This window comes from Propithecus coquereli, unplaced genomic scaffold (genome assembly GCF_000956105.1).
Source record: "Propithecus coquereli isolate 6110/MARCELLA unplaced genomic scaffold, Pcoq_1.0 Scaffold370, whole genome shotgun sequence".
NCBI classification, from domain to species: Eukaryota; Metazoa; Chordata; class Mammalia; order Primates; family Indriidae; genus Propithecus; species Propithecus coquereli.
The window spans coordinates 2887131-2900343 of record NW_012149397.1 but is presented as its reverse complement, the minus strand read 5'-3'; the positions used below and the strand labels follow the sequence as shown (position 1 = coordinate 2900343).

Genomic DNA, 13213 nt, shown 5'->3' with positions numbered 1-13213 from the left:
ACAGAAAGTAGTGGGAAAAGAAAAGTCTTGAGAAATCAGAAAGATTTGAAGGGTCCCCTGAGTAATTCAGAGGGTGAGCAGGAAAGTAAGGGCGTTTAGCCAATTCTATTTGGGGCAAGGCTTATTTTAAGGATTCTCATTCACCTCCCCTTTAACTAACACTCTCTGTTGCACACAAACACACTAAAAACAAAAAGAATTAAGACCAAAAATTATAAGCAAACATAATTTATATTAGTGAAAAGAGTTCAGGGAGTGTTAATGAGGCTCCTGGTCTAAGCTAACAAGGTGAGAAGTTGCATTGGGCACAGCTGCTCTCTGCTGCTGTTCACAAAGGTGAGAACTGAGGTGGGCCAATCCTAGGCCAAAGTCATTAGCTGGTCACACATTCCTAGACAGGTGATTTCAGTGACTGAGGCCTATTCTGCAGAGAAGAGGCCTGTCTAAATTATTTCTAGGGTTCGCTATAATTTTTATTATACCTTCTAGAATGCTTGAGTTTCCTATGTTCAAGTTTCAACTCTCAGAGAGTAAATGAACCCCATATACAATGAATACACAATATATGGAGGCACCAGCAGCTACTGCTGCGGCCACCACCACTCTGTGAGGTAGGTCTTCTCACGTCCACACTGCTGGCAGGCAGCTGAGGGCATGAAGGCGACAGGCTAACAGAGCAGTCTGGGTCCAGAGCACTGCGGGTTTGCCTGGCCTCTTGCACACGACCCACATCGCGTGGCTGCTGATCTCCAGTTCCCAGGCAGACCAGGGTGCACGCTCTCCAGACCCAGCTTCACAGGAGGTCACGGTAGCTGGTGCCTAAAGATGGCAGGAGCCTTGGGCAACAACCCCACCTTTCTCACCCACTCATATCACTCAGGAGGGAAGAGTGGACACAGCTGTGAGCGTGTCTGGGGAGAGTGCAGTGGCTTCCAGTGCTGCCCTTCCTGGGACAGAAGTCAGCTTCACACATTCATTTCCATCTTCATTTGTGTCAATTCGACCAATGGTTTGACTATCATCATTCTTATATGTATTTAAGGAGGTGGATGAATCCTTCAGGGTAACTGATTAAACAGTCCTTTTGTGCCAAGTGTGGCAGCATTGCCTACCCCGGGGAGAACCATGAGCCGGTGACCAAGCTAATGCTGAATCCCAGATCTACTCTGGCCACCACACCTGCCCAACAGCAGCAGGTACTGCAGGGTGAAGAGAGGATAGATTAACTTTGCCCTCTTTTGCCCTCACTATGACCCAGTGTCTCTGCCTGCCTACTTTACTAAATTGTCTGAGGAGTCTTAGGTAAGAGCTTCTAGAATTTCTTACCCAGACTATGAGAAATATGGTTGTGACTATCTCAAACCTCGAGAAAGGCAACATGATGTACTTTCCCAATCTCTGTCTATAACCAAACTCATTGTTAGGTAATAGAAATATGCTAAAATGTCTATGTTATTATTGCTTTTCTCAAATTCCTAATTTTTCTGGAACGGACAGAGATTATTTAATAATGAAAATAGGCCTAAAAATACATTAAAACTGGATTGATAACAAGTACTACTTATTGAATACCTATTATCCACCAATTATTTTTTCATAAATCATCTCTATTGTAGCCTTGTAGTAACTCTGCCAGGCATTTTGCAGATGAAGAAACTGAGGGTCACAGACTCTAGGCAACCTTCCAGATCAGCAACAAGAGTTCGGTTTTGAACCCACAGCTATCCAGCTCCACAGCCTACACTCTTCTACAGAGGGGTGAGGCTGCCTGGACACCCTCCAGAGACAGAATCGCCTAGGGCCTCAAAACAAACACATTTCTACAACTCATAAGCCTTCACAAAACTGCATTTGAGAGATTAAACAATTTTTTATCTACTGTTCTGCACCTCTCAAAATTTTCTCTATGTATATAGACAGTTAAATATCAAAAGATTAATTACCAAAAGAATAAAAAGTCCTTATTTCTGGGAATACAGCCCAAAAGAGACTCACCTGCCATTTCAGTCTCAAAGAATCCAACCAGTGACTGCATAAAGGACAGGATCCACCGGTCTGTGATATTGGGGCTTTCTCTGACGGTGTTTTCATTGTGAAGGAATTCCATTTCTTCCTCCTGAGAATGGCAATTAAATGAAACATTCACATGCTTGGGTAAACAATTACTATGGGAGAAACATTCTTTTAATCACTTAAACTGAAAGAAATAGCAATAAACAAAACCAAACAAACAAAAAACCCCAGGCACTACTGCCAATCTAAATTTCTGATTCTCAGCAATATTTTCAAATAAGCACTACCTTGGGGCATTAAGTCCTCAATTAATTATGTTTTTGAGTGACATGAAGAGAATTCAGGAAAAAATTACTTCTCTGAATCAAAGAGAGATATGAATTCTAAAAAAAATTCTAAAATTCTAAAATTTTGTCAACAAGCATAGGGTTTTAGTTACTTTAAACCTAAAGTAGGAAGGACGGTGAAACTGTCTAGGATGGAATCATTGTCCACAAACTGAAAATGAGTACTAGGAATTAATTTCTATGCTAAGGTGGTTCATTTTACCTAGAATGTTCTATCCTATCTTATTTTTGCTTTGCAAAATCCTCCCTGAGCCTAAAGGCCCATTTCACCTGTCCCCACTCTACAAGCACAACTCACACCTGCTTTGGTTCTCGGGCAGCACCACCACCAGGCTTTCAGGGTAGCGGTAAGGTGACTCTCTCCCTGGGTTTAAGCGCCCGATGGTGGCGTCTGCGTCTTGCTGCTATGTCCAGACAGGCCCCAGCTGTGGGTAAGTTTGACTTAGTCTGTATTCCCGCGTCCCACACCAGCAGAGGCTTTGAGACCATACCTGCTTAAGGGCTGTTGGCCCTACGTGGCATAGAACCACGTGCAGGAGAGGTGCAAGGACTGCAAAGAGATGAAGAATGCCAGGAGTCTGGGGACAATGCCTGCCTTTCTCAATTCCTAGGGAAAAGTCCTCCCTGGGAGCCTCAGGTGAATACACTGTGTCCTTGTCCTTGTTAGCAGAACGAATCAAGGCCAAACACAGCAGAAGAGAGTGATCTGCCTGCTGGAGCGGAATGACCAGAGCTGAGCTCTACAGCCAGCTTCAGGACTGCTCAAGCAATAACAACATCACACGTTCACTCAACAGTAATTTACTAGCAATTCTACTTATAAGCTGCTGGCAATAGGAAGATGAGTGGTATCAGGGTCCTTACCCCAAACTGGGTCTTAAAAGCACAAATAGGAACATGTGCAATGAAGGTGATGGACCCTGACAGAGTTGAGGGGCTGGGGAGTTGGCCCCCAGAGCAAGGGCTTCTCAGCATGGGCCTCTTGGGCAAACAGGTAACTGCCCCTTCATATACATCACTTTCAAATACAGCATCACCATTATTTGTAATCCTAACAATCCACTGAGAATTCCACCAAGAACTGCTGTCACTCTCAAAGTCCTAGCCCAAACGCCACACCATAGAGTGGCCTTCCCTGACCACTGATCGCAAATAGCTGGCCCCAGCCCCAGTGACTCTGCTCTTCCCCAGGTGCTCACAGTCTGACAGTAGCTGACTCTTCACTGTCTCCCTCAGTTCTCCAAACCACTGGTTCCATGAGGGGAGGGCATCTCACTCAACACGGAGTCCCTGGCACCAAGAACTGGTTGACTAAGTGATCACATGACATAACTCTTCTACAGATAAGGCCCTGTGTCCTGCAGAGGCTGAGTGCCTGCCCAGACCCCAGACATCTACTAAACCTTCATGTACAGCCTCCCCATGGTTCCGAGTCTCCCCAGCATTGGACAGCAAAGAATAGCAGCCTTAAGGTCTTGCACAGAGTTCCACCTCACAGCTCAGCACAGGAGGTGCCATGCAGATGCTGCAGGCATACACGCAGCTCATTGAGGTCCATACCTTCTGGAGCCTGAGGACATTCTGGATGAAGAAGCGATATGCATTGTACCATGGGAGCAGCACATCTTTAAGGACATCCCGCACACCCTCCTCCTTAAAGCGGAGGTTTTCTGCTCTCACTACAGGGGAGTTAATCAGGTATAATCTGGAAGAGGGTGAAAAATTACACAGAAAAGATACATATATGGTAAAGCAAATATTACCGACTACTTAACATATTATGAGGGCAAAATGAAAATTAGCACTTTTTTCTAAAAAAGGAGGAAGTTATGCATACTCTTCAAAGGTCAATTTAAAACTCACAGAGCTCTTACTTTATGTGAGACCTAGTAAATTATGAAGCCATATATGTAACCCCATACCAAGATATGCCATTGTACCAGTATAGAAATGCCAATCTCACTGTAGGGCCAAGTCTCACCAAGAGGAAAGCTGGCCTAGTCCACATCAAGAGCCACTTCCTCCTTCCCATGGACACAACTCACGCCTCCACTGTGTTCAGACACAGGGAGTCACGTGGACCAACCTTCACAGAGCCTGGTGGGCAAAGGCCAGGAATCCTGCTAAACAGCCTATTTGGTAGGGGAGACAACTCTTACCACAAAGTATTACCCAGTCCAAATGGTCAACAGTGCTGAGGGTAAGCCTAACATAACTGAGAGTGGAGGGACGACCCTGATAACTGCTCCTTGGCAACACAGGTACTGTTGTGAAGGTGCTCAGTCATGGGCCTGGATGTGGGTCTCACGTCTGTGACATGGGTATGCTGAACAAAATCTCTGGGTCCCTTTCAACTTGAACACTGTGTGATTTCACAATTATGACTATATCAAGCAACAGCTCAAATCTCTCTAAAAGCTTTTCAGCATTAATTTTTTATTTGCTCCAGCGTAAATATATCTCATATGGCTCTAAGTACAAATTAAATCCAACACAGGTCCTCTTTCTCACAAAGACCTCTAAGGTTTGAAAGTGCCTTTATTATTTAGAAAGCTATTTTGGAGTTTTAAAATCAATAACCATACCAGTGTAACACTCCATATAACAGACATACATTTTTAAAAGCCTCACTATAAATCAAGTCTAAGAACTGTCATTAATCAGATGGAATATGCTTACATAAAAACAAAAAACACATACAAGGCAAAGCACTGGTTTGTACCTGAGGGCATCAGCACCATACTTATGGATGATTGAAACTGGATCTGGATAATTCTTTTTTCGTTTGCTCATTTTTTGACCATCACTTGTGAAACAGAAGAAAGATGTCAATTATGTATGTCAACATCACAGATGATTTTTATATATGGATATAAATTATGTGCAAATAGGAATACATAATGCAAATGAGAAGGAGTAAAGAGGGAAGTAATACTCAGTGGGAGGAGTTTTAGGTGAGAAGAAGAATGGCATCTGGTGACGGAGTACCTGGGTTGAGCCTGACATGGCTCTCATTAGCCCTGATCCTGGGCACTCATGGTCTCCTAACCTATAGCTTCCTCATGTGTTAAAAAGAGGACAGTAAAAATCTTCATTAAAGGACTGATGCACAGCTTAAATAAGATTTATAAGAAAAAGTACTTCATAAAATGTTTAGTAAATATTATTTTATTACTAGTAATACGACTAATAGCATTATGTTACTAGTAGTAACCTAATCTAAAAGTCCTCCCCTTTCTCTTTCTCTTCCTTCATCTGCCTTATGTCTCATGCACTCCTCCTTGAGAAACATAGAGATATCTGGAGCCACAAAAGCCTAGGATGGAGATATGACTTGGAAAGGAGTTTCAACAAAAAGGAAGAACAGTAAGTAGTTTAAGACTAGAGGGGAGAAAAAGAGTATGATTAGAGCTGAGATTTAGTGTTCCTAAATTCCTCTATTCAGAAAGAAAACATGGCTAGGTCCAACCAGAACATGGCTGCTTTGAAAAGGAGCAGTTTCTAGGTGCAAGAACAAGGGGTATCAGAACTGGAACTAGTCATTACACAAAGAAGTGCACCTGCCTTGCCAGGACGAGCCCATTCACAATCACGTTCTTGAAAGGTGGTTGTCCAAAGAGAGCTGTGGCCAGCACCAGCAGGGTATAAAACCTGAAATAAAAAACCCCAGGTCAATAAAAATAGAAAAGTCCAAGCATAGCAAAAAAATTATATTTACTCACTGGCCTGAACTGCTATTTCTGATAAACTGTACTTCTTGATAATAACTTATAGCAATGGTTCTTAATCCTGGTTAAAATACAAGAATCATTTGGGGAGTGTTGAAAAATAACTGACACGCAAGACCCACCACAGACCAAATTAGAGCCTCTGATACAAAAAAATGAAATTTGCTTTTTTTAAAGCAAACAAAGGCCTGAAGTGATGTACTAACCCTCCCTCTGCTATCAGGACCCCCCAGCAGTTGAGGACCACTGCCTTCCTCTTGGGGAGAGAGTGGAGAGCCACAAGGCAGTGCTGGATGGCCTCTCAGGACCACCCAGAATTACCTGGCTAAAAATGAGGGACATATGTCACATTTGGCACAAGACCATATGGGACAATCTGATGACCAAAGATGCAAAGAACAATCATCCAAAACTCAAAAGGTAGACTATAAGAACACAGAAAATGATTTTATTCTGTCATACATGAATCTTATTTATGTGCCAGCTACCTTGTTCCCTAAAAGAACTCTACCACAACCCTACTGCTATCCTGGGGTGATGCTCCTCTGCCTCTGTGACCTGATCCTATACTACAAGAACATCAAGAAACATGAACTGAGGAGGAGATCAGACCCCATGCCTGTCCAGACATCTCTTCCAATTCCAGAGGATGATTGGGAGGACGGACCCCTGGTACCCAGGAAGGGCAGCCAAGGCCTAAGGGAAGGAGAAGGGGGTAGCGAAGACAAGGGACCTACATGAGGACTGTTAACAGCTGCCAGACTTCGCCACTTCTCAAAGGAACAAGCTTACTGATAAATCATCTGGCTCCTCCTAAAAACAGGAATTTGTTGTTCCTAGTAGCTATTCCTATAGTTAAATGGGTTGATCTGAAAATGGCACATTCTAGAGTATTAAGGCTTCGATTAAAGTACTAAAACAAGTTGTAAAACCATAAAATGACACCAATTCCTTAAACACACCCCTGCAGAAACATTACTAATGAGTGTATAATTAGAACACAGCTAGCAAAACCTACCCATGGAAAAAAGGTAACTTAACTTTTTTCAATTAAGAGAATAAGCACACTGCTTTTAATAAGGCACTAGATAAAACCAACGCCGAAATCCTCCCCCCATATATATGCATATTTTAAAAAATCTGGATATTTTTAGAATATTAACTTATAAGGCTAGCTTCAACACCTGAGCACATTTCCAACTATTCTCCAAATTTCCAGGACCCAATGTATTGCCATGTATATAAGTAAACATTTAATAAACACTTGAGCTTGTTTACTTCAAATTATTTACTAAGAACACATATTGTTTCATGTCACTTAAAATTTCCAATATAACATATGGGTATACTCCAAAATATCAGTGAAATAATTCAAATTATAAGACTACAGCCCTACTGTAGTAAAAGGTCCCCACACAAAAGGCACTTTAATATCCAAGCTTGGTGGTAAGGGGCAGAGAGCAGGAAAGGAGCCTGTCTTGTTTGCCACAGTCTCCCCAACACCCAGCAGATAAATGGTTGGCACTGAGTCAAATACTCATTAAATAAAATGAAATCAAAAAAACACTTGAACGCAGGGGCATACCATCCTCTGGTTTGGTCGATCCCTTCGGCAATGAAGTCTGCAGGAAAAGCATCCTCAAACTCCCTCTTGTTTTCAAATGGATAATGAACTTGAGCATAGGGCATGCTGCCACTCTCGAACCAACAGTCAAACACTTCAGAGACACGGTGCAATGATCCCTTCCCACAGCGTGAAGGAATGGTCAGGTGGTCAATGCTAACAAACAGAAAAGTGGCCTTTTCTATTAATTACAAGCACCAAAGAACTTGCAGTTTAACTACAAATAGCAAACACAAAGCCTTGACAAAATACTATATGCATTTGCAAACAGAAATATCAACAGTTCTCAAAGGCTTTCAGAGAGTACCATGAGCCCTCAATCTGAAACGTTTATGTACCAAAGCCACTTGACATTTCATTCAAGGATAGCGGCCACATTACCTCAATATGACATGAGCCATCAACAAAGTAATTCAGCAAACTAGTAATTTCTACATGTAGCTCTGTAATCTGCTGTACAAAACCACGTCTTAACAGGAGGATGAAAGGACTCAAGTGAATTATACATTCAGAAACTGACCTTTCTCTGTGGAGATCTGCTATCTTTGCTCCTGACAGTTCTTCAAGTTCTGCCACTGACCCAATGCATACTACCTGTTAAAAACAAAGTTAAACAACAGAAGTGCCTTAGAGGCAAAGAGATCATACTGAGTTAATTTATGCAGCACTCATGTTTAGTTTTAGAAACCTCTGATTTTAAAAGCTCAGTACACACCAATCTGGGTTGAATGACAACTACCACCAATGTGGCTTACCTCTCATGAAAGACACAGGTCAATCTCTGAAAAGGCAAGTGCTGACAGTGATTGTTCCCTTGTTACCCAACCCGATATTAGGGGGCAGTCCCTACCTAGAGACATGTGAACAGCTCCACCACATCAACAGGTGTTTCTGGAGGGTTCACTACATGCAAATCTCTGCCAAAATACCAGCATAAGTGAAAAGCCTTAGACTACTGCTCTATGGTATCATGGCTTCTTCCTGACACCTAAATCTGGCTCTTTAATCTAGAATCTTCCCAAGACAAAGCTAAAAATAAATCATAGTTATGTGTCATTTAATGACTGGGATACTTCTGAGAAATTCCTTGTTAGGCAATTTTGACATGCAAACATCATAGGGTGTACTTACACAAACCTAGATGGGAAAGTCTACTACGCACCTAGGCTATGTGATATTGCCTACTGCTCTGAGGCTACAAATCTGTACATGTTACTGTACTGAATACTGTAGGCAACTGTAACACAATAATAAATATTTGTGTACTTAAACATAGAAAATGGACAGGAAAAATAAGGTATTTTATTCTTATGGGGCCACTGTTGTATATGCAGTCTGCTGCTGACTAAAAGATTGTTATACGGCACATGACTGTATTGTGCTTGGACCAGATCAAAATAATCAGACTAAATCACAAGATGTTAAAATTACAGGGGCACTGAGAATGGTGGGATCATCTGAGAAGAGCTGCACCAGCAGCAGCTGCTATGGGTTCCCACTCAGGGGGCTTGTGCTACTTAGTGAACACCCATAGCCTCTTTCTCTGCTCTTCCTGTTCAGTCCTGAAAAGTCTTCTGATTTAGCTACTGCACTGTTACCTTTCAGATCCTTACAGAAGAGTTATCAAAGTCCCCAGAGTGCTGCTGCTCATCATTGCTATTGATCTCAGCATTAGACAGAAGGCCCATCATGGAGATATATCTGTATAGCAAGTCACGTTGTCAAGAGGTTCTTGGCTGATGTGACTTTAAGCAAAATGATGTACAGTACGTCCTCGAATAATGTTTCATCATAAAGTTGATGAGGGAAAAAAATTGGTTTTATTAAACATTGTTCTGCTTAAAGTTGCACTTTCTAAGAACCAACCTCTTGACAACATTAAGAGAGGGCGTACTGTATGCCTATACATCTATATACCCACATACACTATCGCTCACTTGATTTTAGAAGTTAAAGGTCTACAGTGCTTCGGTAAAATCTTTTTTAAGATTTCATTTTTATTATCTACAAGGTCAGTTTAATCTTAAGTTAATGCTATAACTTAATGCAGGGGGAAAAGAGATCAGAGCAACACAAGAAAAAAAATTTAACATGTGTATTTCCCTGAGAAAAATACAAACTGTATTCTTCACTTTTATAAAAAGGGAAAAATTTTAAATTGTATTTAATTAAAGTAAAAAGAAATAAAAAAACACAAAAAACAGATTCTTATTTTATGTCACGATTCTACAAAGGAATAATGAGGAAAAAATAGACACAATAAGAAAGAGGCAAAGAAAAAAGAAACCATATTCTTATGGAATGAAAAGTGCTTTAGCAAAAATCAACACAAGGAAATATTGCCCTGCCTCACCTCCTCAAAGTCATCGCTGACCCACAGTGGGATAGGGGTGCCCCAGTATCTGTTTCTGGAAATTGCCCAGTCACGTGCATCTTTAAGCCAATTTCCAAATCGCTTTCCTCGTACAAACTCTGGGACCCTGCAATAAACAGATCACACAATCAGTCATGTAAGAATATCAGTAAGTCAAAATGGCAAATTATATCCATATACACCCTTGTATCATGCTTTATGGGTCAAACACTCTGGAAACACTGAGCTCACTGCTAGGTGGTCTTCTAAATAGCACCAGCACAAGCCACAGTCTGAGCTACCGTTAATGACCTATATGTAATAGAAAACCCTACAGCACATAGGCCTCCTATGTCCTCCTCTCCAACTGGAGTACCATCACAGACCTCTAACCAGTGACCCTGACTCTAGCTAGCCTCTTCCACTCAATTCTGGTCTTCACGACATCCACATGACAGCAGTTTTACTGGAACTCATTAGCATAGGCCCCCATCAGGCCAGGTGATTGGTAGCTACTCTGCAGCCCTCTCTATAGTTTTCTCTTTGGTCATCCCTAGTCTTGCACTTTAGGCTTCAGCAATGAGGCAAGTTCTCTAGAATTCTCACCTAACTGCCCATGCCTGTGCCCTCCTTCTGCCGTGCGACTCTCCTTCTCTTCCGTTCCTTATCCCTTGAGGTTCGGCTTTGTAGAAATCCTTCCCAAGCACAAGGATGAGTCTGGGCACCCCTAGGCTTTCAAACATCCTCTTCTTCTCTCGTGCACTCCAGTTACCATCTTGTATTACAAGTATCAGTTTACATGTCTGCATACCCTCAAGGCTGTATTACTAATATTCTATACCTAGTATCTTATTCATCAAGCTCATTAGGGGAACTCATGAGCTTACTAGCTATAAAAATGAAAAAACTGTCTTTTGAGAAATCAGGATCACTCTGCTAGGAAATATTAGAAAGCTACAATTTACAACCATTTCCTTTACTGCCCTGACATTCTCTGCATTCTCCCAAACCCAAATGCAGTTTTTTAGTCTAGTTGGGCCCTTGTGGGAAGTAAGAGTGGTGATGACCCTCTAAAACTCTCAGTGAAAAACATTCTTCTGACATACATAGATTCAAGTCTTGTTTCATTTTGTACCCAGAAGTTAAAATAACACCTCCTGGGCTATATCACCTGTGGGTCACCATATCAGCTGGGGACAGTAAATGCTTCTGTGCTTAGGGTTTATTCATAAAGCCAAGCACAGGAGACATCATCTATTCCAGTACCAACAGTAGTAAGTATAAATGGCTTTTGCAGGCACATCTGAAAGTAACGTTTATTCTGAAAATGACTATTATTTAAGGCTAACAAACTGAGAGTACAGCAATATTTTTTCAAAGTCACTGCATCCTGAAAAATCAAATAAATTGCAGTTTTTCATTTCTTTGGGTTTTAAAAAAGAAAAATCCTCCCTTATATACTTTATCATAAGAAGGATGTTACTTCTATTGTATTCTTTTATCTATCTATCTATCGAGACAGGGTCTCACTCTGTTGCCCAGGCTAGAGTGCAGTCGTGTCATCATAGCTCACTGCAACTTCCCACTCCTGGGCTCAAATGACCCTCCTGCCTCAGCCTCCCTAGTATTTGGGTCTACAGGCACGCACGATGACATCTGGCTAATTTTAAAAATTTTTTGTAGATACAGGGTCTTGCTATGTTACATGTTACCCAGGTTGGTCTCAAACTCCTGGCCTCAAGTGATCCTCCTGCATTGGTCTCTAAAAGTGCTGAGATTATAGGCCTGAGCCATAGAGCCCAGCCTATTATGTAATATTATTTAAATCATTTTGTGTTCTTAAACACAAAAACTAGAAGACAGCTGTTATAATATGCAATAAAAGATGGCTATTAAAATTATTATAATTTGGGAGAATGTAAACCATATTTACTAACCACATGACAAAAAGCATTATGAAGCAACACATCTTACTGCTTACCAGTAGCACAGGTCATTGTTCTTTAGTAGCTTGTCCACCATGTGCTCCACTCGCACAAACCAGCTGGGTACTGCTTTGTAAATGAGGGGGGTGTCTGACCTAGTGAAGCAGAAACACAGATGTCTCTGATCAGGCTGAGACATGCAAGTACCGGAGTAAGACTGACTTATAGTCTTATTGAGAGCACCACCACCTACCTGGCCTTCTGTTAATATACATTTTTATTATAGATACAAAGGTCTGAGTCTTCAAAATCAGTCATCCCCTCCACAATACCAAGAAAAGCAAAAGCTAATAAAAGAACAAGACTAGAAAGAAAAACATAGTCTTGCTGGTTACAACTATCTAAGAAATGATGCCAACTACTGCTGTGCAGAAGAGGAAATGGGGAAACTGGATGTGATGCCATTGAACATTCCATTTTCACCCACATCTTTACAGTATGATCTTGTACTAAAACTTGATATCACATTAAATTTCTCTAATTTCTCTCTCATAAATTCTATTACAAGATTTTAGAGGCGTTTCTCATCCTAAAAAAATATAGGCATAACACAAAACAGATTTGTACATGTCGATTTTGCTCACCCAACTCCTTAGGAAAGAGACAACATTAAGCATTCATAAAACTTCCCTAAAAATGAAACGAGGTAGTTTCCAAGCACTAACTGTGAAGGATACAAATGAGATGAAAGCCACAAATATAATGGAATGGGCACACATAGTAAATACATCCATAAAATGGAAGCTCTACTACAGCAGTCTTTGTTTCTTCTTACCTCCAGCAGAAAGGGTAGCTGTGAGTGAAGGTGCTGGCAACAAGAAGTCGCCCTTGTTCCTTTAAGGTCCGAATGATATTTTTGTCGGCATCCTGGTAAAAAATTAAAATTTAGCTATTAGAACATGCTATTAATACCTGGTAATAATACAACTGTATTACTAAAATCTGGTATTTTGTTATGAACAAAAGGCACAAATAAAAAATGTATTATTTTAAAATATTCTATCCATTTTTTAGAAACTGTGTAACTTTAAATACTTTTCAAGTACATTCCATAACATTTAAGGCAGTGAAGTTTTTAATTAGAAATGATTACCCTAAGGTAACAAAGCTGCTTAATGAGGCAAAAATTGGAGCTCAGTTTTCTGATTCCTACCCCTGAAACT

At 41.0% G+C, this 13213-nt stretch overlaps 1 protein-coding gene across 1 annotated transcript in view; it reads right to left on the bottom strand.

Annotated features, from left to right (window-relative positions):
• IARS (isoleucyl-tRNA synthetase) overlaps window positions 1–13213 on the bottom strand; it is a 73953-nt gene that overhangs the window by 34203 nt on the left and 26537 nt on the right. Inside the window, exons 12-20 of the mRNA XM_012651817.1 lie at window positions 12826–12917; window positions 12047–12145; window positions 10066–10192; window positions 8233–8306; window positions 7674–7868; window positions 5925–6011; window positions 5083–5166; window positions 3921–4065; window positions 1996–2116 (exon numbers count right to left, since the gene is read on the bottom strand). Of these exons, the coding sequence (XP_012507271.1) occupies window positions 1996–2116; window positions 3921–4065; window positions 5083–5166; window positions 5925–6011; window positions 7674–7868; window positions 8233–8306; window positions 10066–10192; window positions 12047–12145; window positions 12826–12917 (1024 nt within the window). The remainder of the gene's footprint in view (window positions 1–1995; window positions 2117–3920; window positions 4066–5082; window positions 5167–5924; window positions 6012–7673; window positions 7869–8232; window positions 8307–10065; window positions 10193–12046; window positions 12146–12825; window positions 12918–13213) is intronic.